We start from the raw sequence: 25,000 nt of genomic DNA, 5'->3' as shown, positions 1-25,000 counted from the left end.
TTGCATAAGTGTGTACACCCTTAAACTAAAACTTTGTTGTGTGTGCATACCCTTAAACTAATACTTTGTTGAAGCACATTTTGATTTAATTACAGCATTCAGTCTTCTTGGTTAGGAGTCTATCAGCATGGCACATCTTGACTTAACAACATTTGCCAACTCTTCCTTGCAATACTGCTCCAAATCTGTCAGATTGCGATGGCATCTCTTGTGCACAGCCCTCTTCAGGTCACCCCACAGATTTTCTATTGGATTTAGGTCTGGGCTCTGGCTGGGCTATTCCAAAACTTTAATTTTCTTCTGGTGAAGCCATTCTTTTGCTGATGCGGATATATGCTTGGGGTCATTGTTATGCTGAATGGTGAAATTCCTGTTCATCTTCAGCTTTTTAGCAGATGCCTGAAGGTTTTGGGCCAAAAGTGACTGGTATTTGTAACTGTTCATAATTCCCTCCACCTTGACTAAAGCCCCAGTTCCAGCTGAAGAAAAGCAAACCCAAAGCATGATACTGCCACCATGCTTCACCATGGAGAAGGTGCTCTTTTAGTGATGCGAAGTGTTGTTTTTGCGACAAATGTATCTTTTGGAATTGTGGCCAGAAAGTTCAATCTTGGTCTCATCAGACCATAACAAGAAGTTATGTAGTACTCATCATAACATTCGATGTATGTAGTCTATCTCGCCCCACATTCTTACCCGTGGGGTCGGAGCCGAATATCGGCTCCAACTCGGCCGATTTTACTAGCTTGAAGTCTTTCATTGGCTGGGCTAAGCAGGTATCCCATGGTGCACTGCTCCATATTCCCAGATCTAGTTTGCTGCGAAACTCATTTGTACTCCATGCACACATCACATACAGGCAAAAAATACGCTAAGCAAGGGAACTCTGCAGATAACAACCTAACCGCCAAATCTTCCAGGAAGGGGGAAGGTGGGAGGGTAAGTAAGAATGTGAGGCGACATGGACTACATACATCGAACGTTATGGTGAGTACATAACTTCTTGATGTTATGTAGTCCTATCTCGCCTACATTCTTACCCGTGGGACAGCGTCCCTAGCACCTACATCCTGGGTGGGTCATAGGAAAATACTCCTGAGAACTGTGGAGCCAAAGGAAGATCTGACCCTGGACACCATGTCCAATTTGTAATGAGAAACAAATGTGTGAGGAGGAGCCCAAGTAGCTGCAGCACATATATCATCCATTGACAATCTAGCTTGATAGGCTGTAGATGTGGAAACAGCCCGAGTAGAGTGAGCCTTGACCGGAAATGGCAGATCTTTACCTCCTGCTTGATAGATGAAAGAGATACAACTAGATATCCATCTAGATGGGGTGACCCTGGAGACCGGGGACCCCATTCAGTTTTCCGAAAAGGAAACAAAAAGTTGGTCAGACTTCCGGATATCTTTTGTTTGGTGCAGACAGAAGCGCAATTGTCCGAGTACATCCAACTGGTGAAATCTAAATTCTGCCTTGTTAGAAAAGTGGGGAAAGAAAACAGGCAACTCAATGGATTGATTTAGATTAAACACAGAAGCTACTTTAGGAAGGAACGAAGGGTTTGGTCTAAGAGAGACCCTGTCCTTATGGAAGATTAAGTATGGAGGTTTGATAGAGAGGGCTTGAATTTCTGAAACTCGCCTTGCTGAAGTGATTGCTGTTAAGAAGGCTGTTTTCCAGGTCAAGAATTTCAATTCGCAGGTAGCTACAGGCTCGAAAGGTGGTACAGTAAGGGCTTGTAAAACAGAATTGAGATCCCAGGGCATGATTGGTTCGGACACCGGGGGACGGAGCAACAGAGTACCCTTCAGGAACGTCTTGCATGGTCTTTGCGCCATGAGACTAGGCTCATTCGCTACATGAAAATTAGAGATTGCTACCAGTTAACTTTGACGGTGGCTGATCCGGAACCCTGATGGAAAATCACAGACAAAAACTCCAGGACTGAAGCGATTGGAGCTGTGTAAGGATCAATGCCTCTGGTATGTGCCCCGATAGAAAACCTTTTCCATTTACTAGAATAAATCTTTCTAGTGGATGGTTTATGAGAGGACGATAATATATGAACCACTTCTGGTGAGAAATTATGAAGTTTGACTAACGATGGAAGTGGAGTAGCCAGGCTGTCAACCAGAGGGTCATCAGGGAGGGGTGGAATTGTCCTGACATGTGTGTCAGTAAATCTGGTTGAGGGTCCAGAGTCCAAGAAATGTCCACCATGAATTGCTGAAGAAAGGGGAACCAAACTTGGTGAGGCCAGTGTGGAGCAATCAGAATGATTCTGCTTCATAAGGATTGCGCTTTCTGAATCACCTTTGACAGCAAGGGAAACGGAGAGAAAGCATAAAGCAGACCGGAGGGCCAATCGTGAACCAGAGCGTCCCTGGATGACTCCCCCAGTGGGGGGATCAGCATGAAGTAGTTGCTGCATTTCGCATTGAGGGGGCTGGCAAAAAGGTTGCAGCAAGGCTGACCCCATCTGCTGAAGATTCGCTCTGCAACCAGGCGATTCAGGGACCACTCGTAACGCATCAGAATAGCACTGCTTAGCCTGTCCGCAATCACGTTGGACTTCCCTGGAATGTGCGTTGTCACCAGAAACCGTTGGGAAGTTACTGCCCAATGCCATACTCGCATGGCCTCTCTGCACAGAGGGTAAGACCTGGTTCCCCCTTGCTTGTTTAGATACCACACTACTGACATGTTGTCTGAGTGTATCGCAATCGTCCCTAGAGGAAGAACACTCTGAAGTGCCTGCAACGCAAGTAGCACTGCCCTCATCTCTAGGACGTTTATACGTTTATATGCAGATGTATCTCGTGCTCTTGCCACGTGCCTTGGATTGTCATGCCAAGATAATGCCCCCCACCCCCACCCCATCTGGGAGCCATCCATGGTCACCATGACAACTGGGATGGGTGGAACGAACGGCCTTCCCCTGTAATTGTTGGTGCATAGCCACCAACCGAGGTCCTGCTTGCATCTGTCCGTGAGCAAAATGGGGTGAGACAGTGGAAGTCTTTGGAGAGACCATTGAACAAAGAGGAGCCATTGGAGAATTCTCATGTGCAATCTCGCTAGAGGGACCAATATGATTGTTGCTGCCATGGTCCCTAGGAGTTGGAGAACCCATCTTGCCTTCGCTTGTCTCAGGGGCATCAGCATATGTAGCTGTTGTTTTAAGACTCTGATCCTTTCCTGCGGTAAAAATGCTCACATTCGAATGGTGTCTAATTCTGCTCCTATAAAGGTGACACACTGCGAGAGCAATAAAGCAGATTTTTTCCCAATTTATTGTTATACCCAACTGGTGACAGAGTGATGGTAGCATCCCTGGTTTGAACTAGTTGATGCCTGGTGGGGGCGGTAAGGAGCCAGTCGTCCAGATACGGAAACACTTGGAATCCCTGACGTCTCAAGTGAGCTGTCACTACCGCCATACACTTGGTGAACACCCTGGGGGCTGTGGTGAGACCAAAGGGCAGGGCTTGAAACTGGAAATGACTGGCTCCCAGCTGGAAGCGTAGGTGCTTCCTGGATGCCCTGTCCATTTTCACATGGTAGTAAGTATCCTTGAGGTCGATGGAGCACATCCATAACTCCTCTCCCAACAATGGGAGAATCGATTGTAGTGTGACCATACGGAACTTGGACTTGTGTACATAGTTGTTCAGTTGGCTGAGATCTAATATGGATCTCAGGTCCCCTGTTCTTTTCGGCACCAAAAAGAATCTTGAGTAAGTCCCTAATCCGATTTGGTCTGAGGGGACACGCTGGATGGCTCCTTTTTCTAGCAGCTTTGAGACCTCTGAGGCTGCTTGATCCCTTTGACTGGGTGGAACGTCTGGGATTTTTCTGACTGTCGGGGGGGGGGGGGTCTGATGTAAATGGAATGAGATAACCTCCGGAAATTATCCGTAATACCCATCGGTCCTGGGTAATGCTTTCCCAGGCTTCCGGATATAACAAAATTCGACCCCCGACTGGCTCCAGATAAGCACAGCCGGGCACTCCCTCAGGAACGAGAGTAGGGAGAGCCACGAAAGGAATCCTGGTCTCCCGAATTGTGGGGGCCCCCTCTGCCTCTGGGGCGACGTCTCCCTGAATAACCTCCCCCTCCCCTGCCTTTGGAGGGGGGGGTTCACCCTGTGCAGCAGGAAAAAAACCTCTGTGATTTCTTGAACCACACCCCCCCCCCCCCCCGCTGGGCCTTGGGATAAGGCCTAGAAGGAAGGGAAAAACTGACCCCTACGGCAGACAAGGTCTTTCCCTCTTGCTCACACCTGGTGAGGGTGTCTTTCACTTTGGTCCCAAACAAAGAAGAACCATCAAAGGGGGCGTCAGTGAAGGAAGACTTGAAGGCCTCCGCAAAGTGACACAGACGCAGCCAGGCTTGCCTTCTAAGGGCAACCCCTGAGCTTGCTGCCCTACTCGCTCTCTCGGCTGCATACGAAATGAAATGCATGGGTGAGTTAACAATGGAGTTGAGGGTAGAGACCTGGCCATTAACCGTCTGAGCCACCGCCTCATGGAAGTTACCCGCAAGGGTATCCCCTAACTCCCTGAGGAGATCTCTCTGGAGCCGAGTGAAGTGAGACAGGTAATTCAGCGACCGTTAGGTAAAGGTTGCTGACGAGAGGGTACGCTTCCCGTACTGATCCATGGTCCTAGACTCCTTGTTAAGAGGATGGACGGATGAAGAAGACTCTGTTACTTCCTTCTGAGTGGCTGCCGCCACCACCATGGCATCTACTGGGACTCCTTAGACAGAAACTCTTTGAAACTTGTTGGGACGCCGGGGCACGGGCTCCCAAGAATCCGGGTTTTCCCACACTCTTCAACAAATCAGATCAAGGAGTTTGTCGAAGGGTGGAGACACCCAGGAGGCGGAGGGCTGAGCACCAAAAGCCTTAAGGAATACTGACTCCTCCTCAGAAGGGGCTTTGGACGGCCAGTCACCTCTCTGTTTCAGTATCTCCAGGATATCGGAGAAGGAAACATCATCAGAGGATGACTTGGGGGACGCCTCCGATTACTCGAGGTCAGTATCAGAGGTGAGAGACTCATCCTGGGAGTCTATGTGCTTCCTCTTGCATGTTTTCTTTCTGGGGGGCTCCTCAGGCACGAACTCTGAGGGACCCTCAGAAATTTGGGGACTACTCGTGGGGGTATCCCTAGGCCCTGGTGCTCTGCTGTCCATGGATGGGTGGTGATCAGAAGCTCTCATCGGAGTGGTGGGGGACAGAGTGACCGACCCGCCTGATGTAGCTGACGATCTGGCCAGCATGGTCCGCATAGCCTCGAAGGCCGGTCCCTCCGAATCCGAGGAGTGACCAGCCTCCGAGGCCTTGACGAGGGTCTGAGTTTCCCGAGCCGAGGCACCGAGAGGGAGGCTCGGGACCGAAAAAAGCCCCGAAAAGTCCCCCTCGGGCCCGACCGAAGAATTCCGAGTCCCAAACCCCGAGGACGGAGCCGACGGGGTCGGAGCCGATGCCGGTGCCAATGGAGCCAAAGGGTGCATCGAGCCGGCCTAGGAACATCACACGGCGTGGAACACTCCGGCTCCGAAGACAGAGATGCGCTTGGAGGAGGAATGATCGAAGAAGGGGTCAGGATGGGGTCCGGAGCAGACTGGGCCGGAGCTGAAAACAATTTTGCCAAAACCGGTGACTGGAGGAGCTTCTGAACCACCCTATCAACATCCACATCCGAAAGGGCCCTGGAGGATTTGGAAAACAGGGAGGGAGAATGGGATCTCCTCTCAGGAGAAACTGGTCTGAGACTGGGCAATCAGCTCCTAAGAGGTTCCAATAAAATTGGAGCCAACACCGGTTCCGTCAATACAGACACTTCCTGCAGCCCTGAGGACAGTGGAGCCGAGGAGGTCGATGCAGTTTTTGAGATTTTCTCCGGAGGCTCCGATGAAGTTGACAGAGCCAGGGATCTATTTTTTGACTTGCCAGATTTTGATTTTTCCACTGGAAGACGAATCCATAGCCTCTTCAAAAGAGAGTTTCAAGAGTCCCTTTAAGATTAGCTTATTCTTTCTCTCTTGGAGAACTCTAGGACTGAACGCATGACAAAAACTGCAGGATTCCTGCAGATGGATGGCTTCCAGGTAATAGACACAAATGGAATGCCCGTCGGTAATGGACATTTTGTACCCACATTTAGAGCACTTTTTGAAACCCGAAGGTTTGTGCTCCTTGGGATCTTTAGACATCTTCACTACTACGCCAAAAGGCAAAATCCAAGTCTGAGAAGAACACACAGGCGCTCACACTACAAAACACGGGAACAAACGCTAAACAGTGACCAACACTAAACAGTGACCAAACACACACTAAAGAGCAAATACAAACTCTCAACAAGGGATTGAAACCCACAAGGAAAGGGAATAGCCCAAGCCTCTAACTTAAACGGTCTAGACCGTACTCACACAGAAGGCAATATGAGGAGAACTAGGCCCTCTAACTGAAACGGGCCTAGCCTGAGGGAACAGTCAGTGGGATACCACACAACAATCACACGATCACAACCTCAACAAAACTTAGACAATCTTAGACAAATAGCTATGAAAATAGCTTTTGATATGAATCAAAACTTTTTCTTAAGACAAGAAAAAGAGGGTACTTAGCCACAGCCAAGCGAGACCACATCCGAGCTACACGAGTGGCAAACGGGATCTGGGGATATGGAGCGGTGCACCATGGGATACCTGCTTAGCCTAGCCAATGAAAGACTTTGAGCTAGTAAAATCGGCCGAGTCGGAGCCAATACTCGGCTCCGAAACCACGGCTAAGAATGTAGGCGAGATAGGACTACATAACATCACATTTTCCCACATGCTTTGGGGAGACGATGTATTGTTTTGCAAATTTTAGCCAAGCCTGGATGTTTTTCTGTGTAAGAAAAGGCTTCCGTCTTGCAACCCTACCCCATAGTCCAGACATATGGAGAATATGGGACATTGTTGTCACATGTAGTACACAACCAGTACTTGCCAGAAATTCCTGCAGCTCCTTCAGTGTTGCTGTAGGTCTCTTGGCAGCCTCACTGACCAGTTTTCATCATCTTTTCATCAGTTTTGGAGGGACGTCCAGTTCTTTGCAAAGTGACTGTTGTCCTATATTTTCTCCACTTTTTGATGACTGTCTTCACTGTGTTCTATGGTATATCCAATGCTGTGGAAATATTTTTGTACCATTCTCCTGACTAATACCTTTCAACAATGAGATCTCTGATGCTTTACATGCTCTTTCCAAACCATGGCATTTATTGTAGCAGGCAACTGAGTAAATATCAGGGAAATCCTACTAAGACAGCTGAACTTTATTTGGGGTTAATCAGAGTCTCGCTAATTGATGGCAGGTGTGTACCCAAGAAGACTGAATGCTGTAATTAAATCAAAAGGGACTTCAATGAAGTAGGAGTTTAAGGGTGTGCACATACAACAAAGTATTAGTTTAAGGGTGTGCGCACTTATGCAACCAGCGTATTGTATGTTTTTTATTTTTTATATTTTTTCCCCTAACAGACTTGTTTTTGTTTTCAATTGAATTGTACAGGTTACAGGCCGCACTAAAGGTGGGAAAAGTTTTGAATTTATTGTGGTCTCATTTTTTATATCACAAAAACCTGTGATTTTAACAAGGGTGTGTAAACTTTTTATATCTACTGTACACACACACACACACACACACACACACACACACACACACACACACACACACACACACACACGAGTATATACATCCACAACCTAACAATGTTTCCAGAAGGGGAGGGTGGAGGGAGGGGATGGCTGCTGCATTGGTGACCTATTAGAACACCAGTTGTTACGCTAGGTTTTCTTACACAACTGTACTATGTTCAGTATTAGGTCACTACTGCAGTAGCCTAAGCCACTTGGGTAAATTACCAAAGGAAGGAATTCAGGAATCCAGGAAGCCCTGGAGAATAGTCCTACAAGAGCCTATTCTGGACCCAGAAAGAATCCAGTCCGTCGCGCTTTGTGATATGTATAAAGGACCAAATTGATGCCTCTAGAGAATTTCCTACAGAGTCCACCAATTTCCAAAAAAACACAGAGAAGGTCAAGGCCCTGGCAGAGTGACCCCTAACTCTGCCTAGAAATTACTTGATATCTTGGGAATTGCAGAAGAAATAGAATGAGACAACCATCTGGAAAGTCTCTGCTTTGACACGGATTGTCCTTTTTTCTTACATTCATAGCAAAAAAATAGCTTATTGGCTTTTCTGAAGCATTTTGTATTATCCAAGTAGCATATGAGCTTTCTGTGGACATCAGGACTATGAAGAATTCTTTCTCCCTGCTTAGGTTCTGAAAAGAATACAAGGAGATTTTCAGACTGGCTTAAGGTAAACTCTGAAACCACTGTAGGCATAAAAGAGGGATAAGTTCTCAAACAACCCCTGCCTTATGGAAAATGAATGCATTTTATAGCAATTCAGTTATAAACATGACAAGTTACATTTCTTGTACTACTTTTCTGTTTCTTAAATCTGCACACAGCAATAAATGTACAATATAAACTACAAAACTGTTTTCAAGCAATGACTATATATTGTTTTCATGATCTTCTCACCATTAACATTTTTCTTAATTATTTTGACTCAATCAGTACAGGTATGTTACATCATATAAAGAAGATCTTATGTAGATATGCTGCATCTGTAATTTATGACTTTTTGTTTACGGATATTTTTCTGTATTTTCATAAATGCAATGGAGATCTCACCTCTGCTATTAATGGGCTCAACTCACTCAGACTAACATGGTCAGCAACAAAAGGCAAGTAAAGTTGCAAAGAAAGTCTGAGGTTCAAAGAGTTATAACCTTCATAAACAGTAATAATTCCAGAAAATTTGTGAAACAAAATTCCATACTGAAACAGAAGTGGTTCTGTTAGTTAAGTTCTCTCTCTCTCAGGAAAGACTCATGACTGTGTTAGACATAAAAATATCAAAGCAGACCCCTCCTAACATCAAGCCAGTCTTAGTGCATTAAAATAGGCTGAATGCTTTTGATTTAGGTCAAACAAGTCTTGATTAACATAGTATTGCCCATAAGTTAGGAAGAAAGTAGCAAGCATCTCTAATAACCTATGCCATCCTGTGCTTTTTATAAAACCACTGAAAGCCAATAAATTTTTCAAGATTTTGTGTCTTCTGTCTCTGGAAGGAAATAGTTTGATAGCTCTGACAGTTCTGTTACTAATACTCCTCTTCAAAGCAACTACTCCTTTCAATGAAAGTCTCTACAAGTGACATGCTTTAGGAAGTTCAGCTTAGGACCATCAATAGAGTGACCAGCTCTGCAAGTTTATGTCTTGGTACATCAACACAATCTGGCTTGTAATGCACACACATATGCACAAACATCTCTACTGTGCAAGGCAAGCATTCCCTTCATTCACCTAATTACTGTACAGCACGCTAAAGGAATCACCACATCAGCACCTGAAGATTTTAGGCACATAAGCCCAACTGCTGTAGTCTAACTACACTAAATATAACTCGTTACATTTGCATTAAAAAAGTTACCCATTTCTTGCCCTTCCATCTCTCTCTGAAAATAAACTACCTGTACATCTGCATGCTGCTTGGAAAGATAGGCTCTGTTTTACCCTACAATGACTAAAAGAGTTGTTTAAGGCAGCTTACACTTTGTGCTTCGGTCACGTGGTAGTAATGATAGTTGTCACTGTTCATCACATGCTGGTTTGCTGGAAGATGCACAGAGGATGAAGTGTGACTGAAACTGACAGCATGATTGTTCTTTGGAAAATTTGACGTTACTAATGGCTGACTGGCTTTGGGAGAGTCCTGTAGATAACCCTCTTGTTCAACCTTTCGTCGCATTGTGGAATTCCAGTGGTTCTTGATGGCATTATCAGTCCTTCACAGAAACAGAAAACAAACTAAAACTGGGTGGGTTAACAAACAAGATCTTTTTACAAATTATTACAACATAATGCGATAGCTTTTTCTCTTACAAACTATCACAGCACTGTTTAGAAAATGAACTGGAAGCCATAAGCCAACTACGTAAATTATCTGCTTGATACTGCTTCACAGCTATTAATGTTTTGAACCTTTTCTTTGAAAATACCATTCAGAATATTTTTACAAGACACAAGCTGAACAGAATCAGAGAAACTCTATAACAAAATATATAAAAGGACTGTTACAATAATGAAAAATCACACATTTGCTTACACTGCATAACATATTCAAATATATGAATAGAAAAAAATAGCCTGCTGATCTACAAATGGATCCTCCTTGATTAATCAAATAAAGTTGATCCAGTCCACTAATAACAGGTTGGTACTGTTTTTCCTTGCAGTCCACTAATAACAGGTTGGTACTGTTTTTCCTTGCAGAACACTCTACACAATATGTGCCAACCTATACAGTGACTTAACATGTTGATTACACAGACATGTCAAGCCTTGGAGACCACTAGTTCAACTCCAACCACTAAGTGAACATGCTTCTGCAAATAAAAAAAAAAAATGCCCTAATATTGTTTGCAAGCTATATACCCGTATATGATTTTTTGACTTAAAAGAAAAACTCAAAAAGTCAAGGAGAGGAAAACTACACTGGACTTCCAAGATGGCTGCACACCGATTAACAGCTTGTTTCTAGCTCTCCCAGTGTGAAAGCAGAAACTGAGCAGAGAAGGCCAGTAGACTTGTTTTTATGGGTAAATTTCAGTAACTAGTAAGTACACTGCCTGGATGCCAGGAATAAAGAAACAGAAGACCTGGAAAAAATCAGCTACAAAAAGTGAAAAAGAAACACTGCCAAGGGAGAGTTCTGCAGCTGTTCAGCAAAAACTAATGCAACCTTCAGACATGTCTTCCAATAACCTACAGGAAGATACATGGCAACTGCATACAGATCTGGTTAAACTAAACTAAACTCTGGTAGATTATATCAACACGAACAACAAAGGGCTGGAGCAAATGGAAGAAGCTTTAAACAGATACTTAGATGAGATGATAAAGCTGCAAAAATCAGAGGTCGAAATGAAGAAAAGGCTGGCTGAATATGAGACTGCTAAAAAATAATAGAAGTAGAAGACGAAGCACGTAGGGAAAACCTGGGATTTTTAGCTATACCAAAGAAGTGGAAGAAACAAACTGCATTAATTTTATGAACCTCAAATATGCAATTGGACTGGTATTCCAAAGCAGGAACTAGTAGTTGAACGGGCACATCGTGTGTATGCTCCAAACCTAGCCATAAGAAAGCAATCTAGACCTATAATAGTAAGGATGCAATCCTACCAGCAGAAAGAGTTGATTCTAACAAAGCTGTGGACGAAGGACAAAATACTGAAAGTGAGAGACAGCAAAGTATTTGTGGAGAATGATTACTCATTGTACACTAGGCAAAAGAGATGTAAATTCATCCCACTATTCAGAAAATGTCAAGACACAGGTGTGAGATTCAAACTGCTGTATCCAGCTGTCTTCAAGGTATTCTTTCCTGGAGGGGCAAAATCATTTTTGATGAAGTGCATGATAAGGAGGAAATACAAAAGTTTGTCAAAAAATAATGAGCTGTGAAACAGATGGAGATTCTGCTTCTTGCTCTTCTGGTAATAAAGATCACAGAGAGACGTACTTGTGAAACCTTTTCCAGTATTTCAATGGAAAATGTTGGAGAGAAGGAAGGTAGCATGACAGCTGACTAGTAGAATTGAGAGTATGTTGGAAATTAAGCAGAGACATGATTTGGGTGATGGAGAACAGTAATAAAATCAGTACCTTAATGTGGAATTACAATACAATAATTATATTCGTGAAATGACAGAACAAGAAAATCTATAAAATACTGGACTTTCAAAATTTGTTTGATATGTGGGAGACTCTAAGGTATATGCCCTACTTCATGTCATTAATGCTTGGAAAATGCTTTGGGGAGGGGAAGGGAGGGGAAAACGCTAACTGTATGTAAAGAAAACTTTTCTTAATAGTACTGTATTTGTGGTGCGTGGTTTTCTTTGTATACCATTTTAAATATAATGGGGATTGTAAACACGTGTTGCTCTTTTTCTCCCTTCTCTTTTTCTTCTTGTACAGTTTTGACAAATATAAGCAATGCAATGATAAAAAAAGGAGGGGGGAAGCCTGGTTAAAAAGGCATGACAAAGTTAATGTACTTTTTTTCATTCTTGCATGGGGAAATGACTGATTAAGGACCTTTGCTTTATTTGTTTTAACAGTGACAGCAAGTAAATTAAAAAGAATTTCAATAATATGAGGCTTTTTCTAGCAACTGCATGTATGTATACCAAGTAGGATTTCTGCAGCTGATCTATATGTCTCCATGAAGACAGTCTGATAAAGAGAAACTGGAGACAGTCTGGTGGAAGGGGACTGGCTGAGGGTAAAGAAAAAAAAAAGAACAGAGAAATTGGCTAGGACATAATGTTCCCTGAAAACAACCAGGGAGTTTCCCAGGTGTGGCAGCTTTAAAGATAATGCAAAACCAATTAGACTTAGTAAGTTTTCTCAGTTTTTTTTAATGGAATGGCGATACTAATATAAACATCTGCTTTCTTTTTTTTCATTTCCACACTTCTCTTTCTTTTTCTTTGATCAGTTTTAAAAATGTAGGTACTGCAATGAAAAAAAAGGAGGAGGGGAGGAGATGGGGGAGAGTGGAAGGGTCTGGTTAAGAGTATGACAAAATAAAAATCTATATGCTTTTTCCCATGCTTGTATGAGGAAATCACTGAGCTAAAACCCTAGGCGTTATCCAGTAACAAGTTTGTTAAAAACCATGTAAATGAAAGAGAATACTGAATATTGTAAGGCTTTTTTTTCGGATAAACAAGGTACCCTTTACAGTCTTGTATCTAGTTTGCATGTCACTAGAAGACAATTTGATAACAAGAAATGGCTTGGAGAAAGTGTTTACTGAAAGCATTCAAGTGCTTCCTCAACTGGCAGAGCTATAAAGGCATACAAAATCAAATAGCACTTACTAGTAGCACAGGCTGTACCATGTGTCTTAGCATGACTAACCTTTCTTTTTGGTCATCTTTAGTCTGTCTGTGTAGCTATCAACTTAGAACCTACGTTCTTATTAGGAAGCAAAAACATCAATATTTGAAGATGTACATACTTTTGTGTGTTATTATTAAATTAATAGGGTTTAGGAGGTTTTTTTTGGGGGGGGGGGTTGTTCAGCTTAAGGGATTTCAAAAAATCAAAAAGTTATGTAAGATGTGGCATAGGCACAAGTGGATATGACAAGAAACGGCTGTATAAAAAAGACCACCCAGCCAAACAGTATATACATGTAACATAAAAGTTGGAACTAGAAATTTAACAAAATACAGTTATACATAAAAGGTAGTAATAATAACTAGATAAGAAAATGATGCTTTCTGTAATGTCTTTCAATCTGAATGGTCCTACAGATAAATATAAAAAAGAAAGCGTAGTGAACTATATTAAAAAATATAGAGTGCAAATAGCTATGCTACAGGAGGCATACCTGGAAAGAACTGAAAATGTGAATTTGATAAAGAAAGGTTTTCTTGATGGTTATTCAGCAGAATATCTGGAGCAAAGGAAAAGAAGAGTACTTAGATTAACTGCAAGAGGAGCTCCAACAGTGATAGAAAAGGTAAAAAAAGATAATAATGGAGGATACATAGTACTAAGGGGCTACTGGCTAGGGAGGAGGATTACACTGGCATGCATTTACATCCCCCCCTAAAACTCCTATAATGGAGCTTAAAAACATTATGGGAGAAATAATAATTTTTCAGCAAGGAATATCACTTATAGGTGTAGACTTGAATTTGGTTTGCAACAGCGAAGATGTGTCTGGGGGTTCTAGACGGGAAAATATAACAATGGAAGGTACATATTTGAAGAAATCTATGAAAATATTTAGCATGTAAGATGTGAATTCAGTATTAGGAGTTCAGAGTGAATTTACATATTTCTCAAGATACAAAAACTGGGCTAGGCTAGACAGAACTTACATTTCACAGGAATATGTGCATTTAATTGAAAGTTTTGATAAACATCCAATAACTATTTCAGATCAAACGCCAATAACAACTAAAATAAAAAGACAGGATAATGAAATAAAAATGACAGACTGGCAATTTCCCACCTAGCGGTTGAAAAGAGAAGAATTCTAGGAATGGGTTTGGAATTAATTCAGGGGCTACTAGAGAAGCTAGAATTTTCTTCTGAAAACATAACTAGGGAGTGGGATAAAATTAAACTGGGGTTTAAAACTAAGGTGGAAATAAAAGAAAGGGATGTATGGTTAAATAGTAACAAGAATTATTTAGAGTCATTGACAAATGTTAAAAGTATTGCAAAATACAGTGAATCTCTCAGAAGAAAAGGAGCAACTGCAGAATGCTTAACAGAAAATAAGGGATTACCTCAATAATATATACAAGTTTAGAAAGATTGCTGTTAAGCAACTGTTTTTTTATAATAATTGTAGAGCACAAAAACTTTTAGCACAACAGCTCAGGCAACAGAAAGTGGAAAAGGCTGTCACCAAGCTTAAGGAGCCTAAAACAAAGAAGATAACAACAGACCCTACAGAAGTATTAGAAATATTTTGGAAATGTTATCAATGTTTGTATAAAGCAGAGAAATATAGAAATCAAAAAAAGGTACAAATGGAAATGTTTATGGAAGAATTAAATATGCCAAGGTTAGAGGTAGAGGAAGCTCAATTACTAACAGGATAGGAGGAGATGAGATAAATGGTGATATGTAACCAATCTACAGGAAAGTCCCCAGGAACAAATGGTTTTCCTGTGGAAGTTTGGAAGTTAGGAAGGAAAAAACTGATAAAGACCTGGAAGGCTTTGTTTAACAGTATTTTAAGAGAAGAAGTACCAGTATCCTGGAAGAAGGCAGTGGTAACTGTAATACCTAAAGAGGGAAAAGATCCATCAGCTCCAGCTTCATACAGACGTATTTCAGTACTAAGCCATGAATATAAAGTGTTTATGTCTGTAATGGGTAAAATAATGACAAAAGTGATACCAAAATTGATATATATGGATCAGTGTAGTTTGGTGGAGGGGAGGCAAACATTTGACAATATTAACAGAACATTGATGATCCAAAGGGAAGCAGAATGTAAGAAAATACCACTTTTATTGGTAGGCCTCGATGCAGAGAAAGCATTCGACAGAGTAGACCGGGACTTCAGGAGCAGGGCAATGGAAGCATTTGCTTTCCCTGGTGCAATTATAAGGTTGATTAGAAGAATATATGAGGGAATCGGAGGTGCAAATAAAAAGTGGGTAGGGTCCTCTTCAATAATTTATGCTTGAGTAGAGGAACCAGGCAGGGATGTCCATTTTCCTTTTTGTTGTTTACATTATATTTAGAAGCACTGGCAAAGAAATTAAGGGACTCAGAAATTCAAGGATATAACTGGTATGGTAGTCAGGAAAAGATGGCTCTATTTGTAGATGATACTATTTTATACAGGACAAAACCAGAAAGGGACATTACAGTGTTGTGGAACATTTTAATTTCAAATATTCTCGGGATACAAAATTAATGAAACTAAAAGAAAGGCAGTAGTGATAAATTATTTACCCACACAGTAATTGGTCCAACAATATCCATATTTATGTGGACATGATAAAATGAAGTATTTAAGAGTATGGATTAGAAATTACTCTGTTGTGGCAGTTAAGGATATGTGGGAACAGACTAAGCAGAAGATAATACAAAACTGAGAAACTGGAAGCTTTGTTGGATGTAGATACTAAGATACAAGCCATTAAAATGTTTTGGTCCCTTTAGTCTTATACACAGGTCAGGCATATTTTTATCAACCAGAGGAGAAGCTGTGGACAGCAATTAAAAAAGACTTGGAAGGATTTTATCTGGGAAGGGAAGACAGCAAGGGTCAAGTAGGATAAGCTGATTCTTCCAACAGAACAAGGCTGACTAGGATTCCCCAATTTGAGGGGGTATTTTACAGTAAGACAGGTAAGGCTTTTATACATAGCACAAGCAGAAAACTATAATTCAAAGTGGAAAGGAATGATGCTGATACAGGGAGGAAGCTCAAGAAATAAGGAGAGATTGGGATTTTGGATGCAGACTCTTAAAAACAAAAATCATAGAGTATTATATTCATAAAATAACAGAGTATTCCAAGAACCAAACCAGCACGAGAATGGAGAACATAAATTTTACTAATGGGGTGACTATCATCAGGGATTCATACAACAGGCCAGAGGGGGCCAGAATTTATTGGCGAAAACTGGCATAGGAATCTAGGTATTGGGAGCAAATAACTAGAAAGGGAAAGGTAACTGAATGGGAAGAGGCCAAGAATTTATTTGGACTGCAGGTTAGAGATCGTCTTCCCTATGAAGGACAGATAATGTATAGGCAAAAAGAAAGAAATAGGGGGCTCCTGAATGAAAGACCAGCACTGGTAGAGTTTTTAATAGAATCTAGAACAGAAGCTGCTATTAGAAAAGTAATTAGTAAAGCATGTAAAATATTGCATGATAATTCTAAGAATCAATCAGAGGAGCTTAGAAAGGATTGGGAAGAGAGACTGGATAAGCAATTCACAATGAAACAATGGGAGGATATTTGTATATTCGAAATATGCAATAAAGTCTAGAAGATTTAGGATCTTTGCCTGGAAGTGATTACACTGGTAAAAAGGAAAGGTTCGTTCGTAAAGATACCCTATTGTTAGAAAATTAGGTGAGGAAGTTCAGAGGATAAGGCCTGGATCTCTGAAATCCTCCTGGCATAAGTACTGGCTAACAAAAACAGTGTCTTCCAAGATACAAACTTCAGATCACATTCCACACAGGGTTGAAAGGGAGAATGTATTACTGCCTGAAGTACTAAGTTCAGGTCCCAAGGAGGACTGGGATCTTTAAACGGGGCTTTTAACAAAAGCGTGCCTTTTAGGAACAATTTACAAAATCTATAAGAGGCTAAAGAACGTTCTTCAAAACCATTGTGAAAGTTAGATATACCAGCCAATTGTAATCTGATGTTGGAAGGAGAAGCTCCAGCATTGAACAGAGAGGCTAAAAAGTCTAACATATGCTCTATGGAAGCAGAAAAGGGGTCAATTTGGTTTTCACGTGACTAAATGGTAAATCTCTTCCACTTACTGGAGTATATTGTTCGAGTGGAAGGTTTATGAGTTGACAAGAGGATGTGGTGTACTAGAGATAAAGTATTAGGACGCCTGGCAACTAATGGAACTGGAGGAACCATGCAATTAGTTTGAGGTTCAAACTTTTGGGTGAACAAGACTGTCTGGATGGGACAGAAGTTCTGGAACCGGGTCCAGATTCCAGGGTTGTCAAATCAGGTAATGCCAAAGAAAGGGCAAACCAAATCTGTTGAGGTCAAAAGGGTGCAATGAGGATTACTGTGCTTTTCAACCTGAGTGCTTTCTGTAAAAATTTGGAAATTAGAGGTATCAGGGAAAAGCATACAGGAGACCAGGGGGGCAACTGTGAAGGAGAGCATCTCTGGGTGACTTTCCTGGAGGAGGAATCAGGGTGAAGTAATTGCTGCACTTATTGTTTAGGGGAGACGCAAACAGGTTGAAGCAATGTTTACCCCAATGATGAAATATAATTTTCGCCACTTCTAGATTGACAGACCACTCATAAGGCTGAAGGATACATCTGCTCAGCTTGTCTGCAATCACACTGGAACAAACCGGAATGTGCATTGCAAGTAGAAAGCGGTTAAAAGATTTTGCCCACTACCACACTCTAACGGCTTCTCGACAAAGTGGATAAGACTTGGTTCATCCCTGCTTGTTGATGTACCAAACCACTGACATACTATTTGAATTGCAATATCCCCCTGAGGAAAAGTTGTCTTAAAAGGTCTGCAATGCAAGAAGCACCGCTCTTATCTCCAGGACACTGATGTGCGCGTTGGCCTCCAATGGGAACCAAGTGCCTTGGACGGTCTTGCCCAAATAAATGTCCCCGCCCCATACATCTGGAAGGTGTCCATGATCACTATGGCCCTGGATTCCAGAAAAACAAAGGGACAACCATGAAGAATTTGTTTGGAATGTTTCCACCAAAGAAGATCCATTTTGCAATGGTTGGTGATCAGGACTTGATCTGTTAGCAGGTGGTGAAGGACAGACCACTGGGAAGCTAGCAGCAACTGTAGAATTCTCATATGTAACCTGGTTAACGGTACTAAAGTTATAGAAGTTGCGATGGATCCTAGAGCTTGCAAGACTACTCAAGCAGAAACCTTCTTTCTGCAGATTAACTTTTGAACTTGAACCACAATTCTCTGATGTTGCTCTGGAGGAAGGGATGTTATTGTTGTTTTGAGTATTCAGTACTGCCCCTATGAATTCTAAATTTTGTGTTGGGGTTAAATGTGACTTTTCTAGATTTACCATAATCCCTAGGTGGAAACAGATGTTGAGGATCTCTCTGGCTACTATTAACTGATGCCTGGTCGAAGTGGTTATGAGCCAGTCAACCAAGTACTGAAACACTCAGAATCCTTGCATTTTCAAGTGAGCTGCTACTACTGCCATGCATTTGGTGAACACCCTGGGGGCTGTGCTGAGTCCAAAGGGCAGCACTCTGAATTGGTAATGACTGGCTCCCAGCCAGCAGCGGAATTATTTTTATGGAGTGTTTAGCCATCTTTACTTAGTAATATGCATCCTGAAGGTCTACTGAGCACATCCAGTCGTCTTTCTTCAGAAAGGGGAGAAAAGACTGTACCACGACCATCTGGAACTTTGTTTGCCAAACAGATTTGTTCAGTACACTGAGATCCAAAATGGGTCTCCAGTCCCCTGTCTTTTTTGGCACTAAAAAGAATCTTGAGTAGGTTCCGGATCTTTCTTGGCATGGTGAGACCTTATGGATGACCCTTTTGTCCAGCAATTTCTGAATTTCTTGCACTGCTCAATCCCTCTGATTGGGTGGATCATCAGGGAATTTCTTGTGTGTGGGGTGGTTGAAAAAAGGAAATGATATAGCCTCTGGATATGATCTGTTACACCCAGGAATCTGTTGTTAAGTTTAGCCAGGCATTTAGGTGCAAGGATAAGAATCCCCCAACTGCCTCCAGAGGAAGACAATTGGACATCCCTTTAGGAACTCTGAAAGGGCATCCTTGGAAAGGAATCTCTGAAACCCTGGTTTTGTGGACCACCTCTGCTACGAGGGCGGTGTCTACCTTTTTGGTCCCTCCCCTGCCCCTGAGGGAACTCCCTCCACATCTCTCTTGGAAAGGCCCTTGGGATTTCTTGAACCACATCTTTTTCACCACTCCTCTGGTTCTTAAAAAAATGACCTTTGGGGGGGGGGGGGGAGAAATGTATGCCTACTGTAGAAAGGCTCTTACCATCCTTCTCACACCTGGATAAAGTCTCTTTTACTTTAGGGGCAAACAAAGAAGTTTTGTCAAAAGAAGCATTGACGAAAGAAGACTTGAATGGTTCCGCAAAGTCACATAGGTGCATCCAGACTTATCTCCTTATGCCTATGCCTGTACCTGCTGCTCTAGACTTCCCTTTGGCTGTATGAGCGATCAGTCTCATGGATGAATTGGACACAAACTCCAGGGTGGACAACTGGGAAGCCACTTTCTCTTGGACTCCCTCAGCTACAGCCAAAGTGTCTGACAACTCCTTAATCAGATCCTGTTGTAGTCTGGTGAAATATGCCAAAAAATTCAAGGACCTTATGGTGAAGGTCGATGAAGCGTGACCCGCTTCCCAAATCTGTCCATAGCCCGAGACTCCATGTTGGGCAGCTGGACAGAGGAACTCTTGTCAGCAAGTTCCTTTTTAGTGGCGGCCGCAAAGACCACAAAGACCACATCAGCTACAGCTAACCCTTTGGCCCAAAACTGCTTATCTTCAGAAGAGGAAAGCATCTTATCAGGTCTTTCGGAGATGGGCTCGATGGCGTCTGGAGCCTTCCAAGCCCACTGTGAAAGTAACTGAATGAGTTCATCAGCAGGTGGTGATACCCAAGAGGTAGACAGATGGATGCCAAAAGCCTGCAGGTAAACAGATTCCTCAGAGCAAGGGTTTCAGGACTTCCAGCCACCCCTGTTTTAAAATTTCCAGGATGTCTCCAAATAAGACATCTTCAGGAGATGGACCCTTCCCCCTCATTGAAATCTGTGTCCTCAGTGACGATTCCTGGGGAGAATCCAAGTGCTTCCTCTTACACTTCTTCTGAAGTACCTCCTCAGGGGAATAATCTGCGGAGGTATCAAAAGATGACAGTACTTGAGCCTGTGACATCTGAGGCTTTAGCACCCACTGTTCTAATGGATAGGCAGGAGGAATAACTGAACTGGAGGGGGGTACCTGTTCCGAGGAGGAAGGCACCAACTGAGTCTCTGCATGAGAGAGGGCCCAATGCAGAGCCTCAAAGGCCGGCTCCCCTGAAGAGGGAAGGGAGCCCAGAACTGAAAAAGACTTCCACGGAACCGGGGTCAATCCCTGCCCCCTAAACCTGACCCTCAAGACTGAAGCCGTAGCCAAACTAACTTGAGCAGACGCTCCGAGGAGCAGGGTCAGCTCCAAAATACCTGGAGTCAAAACCCGACCCCAAGAACTGACAGGGTAGCTACAGCTCTAGAAGGTCTCTCATTCAGAAATAACCGAAGAGCTCAGGGTAACTACTGGCTCCGAAGAAGCGAACTCCAGAGCCGGAACAGTCGGCACTGGGAAATCTGGAACAGAGGACTCTAACACCTCAGAGGAGGATAGAGGAGCAGTAGTTAGTGGAGTAAAGGAAGTTTTGGTACCATGACCCAAAGGGGTCAGAACAGAAAGTGGGCCTGAAAGCCCTCTAGCCCATAAAATTTTATTCACTAGCCTCTCCACATCATGTTCTGAAAGAGAGGGATTCTGGGTGGAGGTAAAACTTGAGAGTTTTTGGCTGACGCGAGATGGAGTAATGCCCAGTCGGTTTCGATATTGGAAGCAAACCCCATCTGTCAAGAATAAAATTAAGACTGACAACATTGGATCAAAATTTTCAGTCAAAATTCATATTCCAGGAAGAGAAAGTGTTCAATTATGGGTGGAAATGCAACACTTTATTTAAGGAACTGATTGATAATGCATTGCTTGTTTATAATCCAAATAACACAAGTACCAAAGCAGTGGAATATCTGAAGCCTAAACTGTACAAGTACACGAGATACATATGGATGACAGTAAACTAACAGTCTTGAATAGCACTGGGTGCCTTTACAACCCAATGTAGAACATCTTCCACTTGACAAAGGAAAATCTTGGTGGGAATTGTTCCTTGCAACTTTAATCCCTTGTAGCACTCCAGTGAAAAGTTCTAAGCAAATCAGAGGATCTACATCAGGACCTAGACAGTAAGGCATGCACCACGTCTCTGCAGAGAAGGTATGACCATATGTCTCCATGAATGTTAAACATGAGATGGTTGTTTTCTCTTCTAAGCATCTGAGGACCAGAAAAAACTAATTACAGCCCTATACAATGCAGAGTCACCCCCTTTCCCCCATTCCAGGTAGGGCCACATTCCTATAACTGTGCCGGAGATGAGGTGTGCTCCCAACCCTGCAAGTGAAGTAAACATCATTAGGATCTGTGATGGGTATAGGTGCAAGAATGAAGACCCATCTGAGATTAGTGGCAAATGCCAACTACTCCAGAGCCTGGCAATGTGCTTCTTACATAAGGAAAAGATCCTAGACCGTGTAGTGGCTCTGCAACCAATGGCACATCAAAGTCCACTGAAACACTTGTAACCTCAGAAGTGCGAACAGCATCATGAAGATCACAGCAGCTGTAAAGCCCAGATGTCCCAGTAGGGTGTCAGCCTGGATACTGCACTGCTCCCTCACTCCAGGGTTAGGGATAACAAACTTTACTAAACTGAGCAGGGGAACTCCCTTAAACAGTCATTCTGACTTGAACTATCCTTGGTTTTGTGAGGTTCCAGAATTCTTTTTGGGATATCCTTGCCATTTCTTCTTAAACCTTTGTTTACATGAATTTGGAATATGTATTTATTTATTTTGCCATACTGGATGAGGAGTTCGAGAATTCCTTGGAAAACTTTGAAAAAGAGAGATGAGAAATCTTAGGAATTCCCTGTATCAGCTTACCCCTTTCATCATACTTCATCACGTCTGCAGCAGTGGGGCCAAAAACTAATCTCTAGCCAAAGGAGTATTTAAAATCTCAGTTTTAACTTCATCTGGGAGGTTCTGAGAATGCAGCCAGGCAACAGTTCCGATTACTATAACCCTTGAAGAAGTATCAACTGACTGTAAACAATGAGTGGTGATTTGTATAATAAAATTGATTAAATTATTTAAAGCAGATTTTTCCTCACAAGGAGAAACTGAAGATAAAACATTCCTCATACATTCACAATTAGTCAGAACAAACTAATTATGAGCCTGACATCTCAAAATTCTACAAATCAAATTGCAGAAGCATACACTTTTTCTCCGTACTTCAACATACCCATCCCCCCCCCCCCATGATTCAATAACACCTACACAAAGTGTACACTGTTCTGAATGAACACAAGTGAACAGACAACACAGGAATAACTCACACCCTTTTCCTCCTAATTTTAGTTTTCCTACTGATTTTCTTGCAGCTTTAAATATTAACAGGGATTCATAAAGGTTACCACAAAGTGTAGAGTACATGTACACCTAGTGCAAACTTTCTGAGTTACTAGAAAGCAGAAAAATGTGGTAGGGATGTTCCTGAATACATACCATGTACACTTAGTGTAAGGCTTTATTGAATCTGGCCCCACATCTTATCAGAAAGAATAGGATTGGAATTAACCAAATATTTAGCAGCAGTAGGATCAACTAACACTACAGCTGCTGGGTCAGGTTTGGGAAGACTGCATAAAAACCTGCAAAGATTGAGGAACTTTATACATCCTTTCTGCATTTTAGGGGGAACTAACCATCAGTAAAATTGCAATCAATAACACACACATCCTCCAAAGTTGATAGAACTGGAGGAATGGCTTAAAACACTGGCACATTCTGGAAACCATCTCAGAGAAAGAGAAACCCACAGGGAGGATCAGAAACTGAGCTCTCCTCAGAGTCTGAATGAAAAATCTGAGGAGAAAATAACTGTCCCTTCATCTTCCAGTCCAGATTCAGAATCTTGAATCTCTTCAGGAAAAGAGGTAACCTTCTTTCTTTTACCAGAAACTACTTTATAAGGATCAACAGCCTAGATTAAGCCCAGAGTCAAACCCAGTAAACTACTCCTGTCCAAGGAAACTTCAGGAGGAATAGATGCATGTTTAGTTTTCTGTTTCTTTTTGACAAGAATAATGGAGGCTGTAGCTTACCCAGGGATGGACACAACATTCTGACAAAACAGGGAACCCTTCCCTGTTCCTTCTCCCAGGACTGACAAGAGTGGCTTTCATTTGACCACTGAGGGGACACAACAGCTGCAGAGGACTTGGCTAATCCCCAGACTAGAGTGACTGCAGGTGCTACAGCAGATGTATCCAGGGTAAAATATGAGTGGCCTGATATATAGCTAATTGCCACAGCAGAGTCACCCATCTGTAGATGAGGCAAACTTCTAGTCTCCTATGATGGTAAAGGCTATTTGCTTAACTATTTCTTTTTGTGGCTAGAAGAACTGACCATGGGACCAAGAGTTTGCTAAAAGGTGCTTATTTCCTGTGGAAAATAAGAAGCAAAAGCCAGTAAAAATCAAGTCTTTAGAAGTCACTTTTTTCAGGAAAAAAAGCACACTAAAGAGCAATTTAAATCACTCTGTCATCATAGCATGTAAAATAAGCACAATTTCGCCACAGAAAAAAAAAGTTTTTTCAGTCACTTTGAACAATTGTTAAACTGACAGAAAAAAGCATCTGTCTCATTTAAAAGTACAAAACAGACTTGTGACAGTCCGTTAAAACACAAACTCCTAGCTTTAAAATAACTTTCCTGAATAGAAAAATGTTATTCAACAACCATTTTTTTTTTAAATTTTGTTTTTCTTTTTTAATGGAAGGTTTTTCCCCCAAAGGGAACTTAGCTGTCCAGTAAAGGAACAGTAAAAGCCAGCCATTGATCCTCAGGTGCCTCAGAGGAACATATTATAAGATGGCAGGAAAACTGGAAATGGACTGGCACCCAAAACTGTCTTTTTAGTCAGCTCAGCTCAAGCTGAATGACTGAGAGCATGGAAGGTGCCCTGAAGCATTTGAATGCTGGACATCTGTTTTATCCTATGGAAGACACAACCTATATAGCTAAGGCTACTGCAGCAGTGATCAATATGAAGAGTATCTGCTTTATTCATCTTATTCCAAGAGGGAGGACCCACCACTGAACCTGGAAAATATAGGCACATAATAAGCCTTAGCAGCCTTCTGTGTAAAATAACTTGAATACATCATTATGAAATTTATTTACAAGGATTTCTGCTGTCTACAATCCCCTGACCCAAACTAGTTTGGGGTTTATTAAGGGTACATCCTGACTCCTAAACTTGGTAGACCTCTTTGAAGAAGTCATTGGGTCACACAGTGCTTATCTTGACCTGGCCAAGGCCTTTAATTTCATATTCTGGCATTATTAACAAGCTAATCAAACTAAATGTAACCCCCCCCCCCAGGTTACCTGCTGGTTGGCAAACTGCCTTGTCCCCAAAATCTAATCCATTCTTATCGGGGCACATTCTCATCAAAAAGGGTTGTTACTAGTGGTGTTCCTCAAAGATCAGTACTTGAGTCACTTCTATGCTATATTTACTCCTCTGATACATCAAACCTGATGACAAGGACCTATCTGTGGCTGACCAAATTTGCACATGAATGCAAGCTTGGAGGTGTCATAAAAATTCCAGCTGACTTCCAAATTCTCCAAAAGGGCCTAACATGCTGAAACAAGTGGTGTCTGGACCATGGTAT

The 25,000-nt window shown here is 42.2% G+C and overlaps 1 protein-coding gene across 3 annotated transcripts in view; it reads right to left on the bottom strand.

The window, feature by feature from the left end:
* The window catches only part of MYB (MYB proto-oncogene, transcription factor), a 557,504-nt gene that overhangs the window by 303,098 nt on the left and 229,406 nt on the right, over window positions 1-25,000 (bottom strand). For all 3 annotated transcript variants that reach the window (XM_044076310.1, XM_044076317.1, XM_044076323.1), the window contains exon 6: window positions 9,694-9,928. In XM_044076310.1, the coding sequence (XP_043932245.1) occupies window positions 9,694-9,928 (235 nt within the window). The remainder of the gene's footprint in view (window positions 1-9,693; window positions 9,929-25,000) is intronic.

This window comes from Protopterus annectens, chromosome 1.part1 (genome assembly GCF_019279795.1).
Source record: "Protopterus annectens isolate FY-2018-M chromosome 1.part1, PAN1.0, whole genome shotgun sequence".
NCBI lineage: Eukaryota > Metazoa > Chordata > Ceratodontiformes > Protopteridae > Protopterus > Protopterus annectens.
Note: the sequence above shows the minus strand (reverse complement) of the source record. Positions and strands in the feature narration are given on the sequence as shown.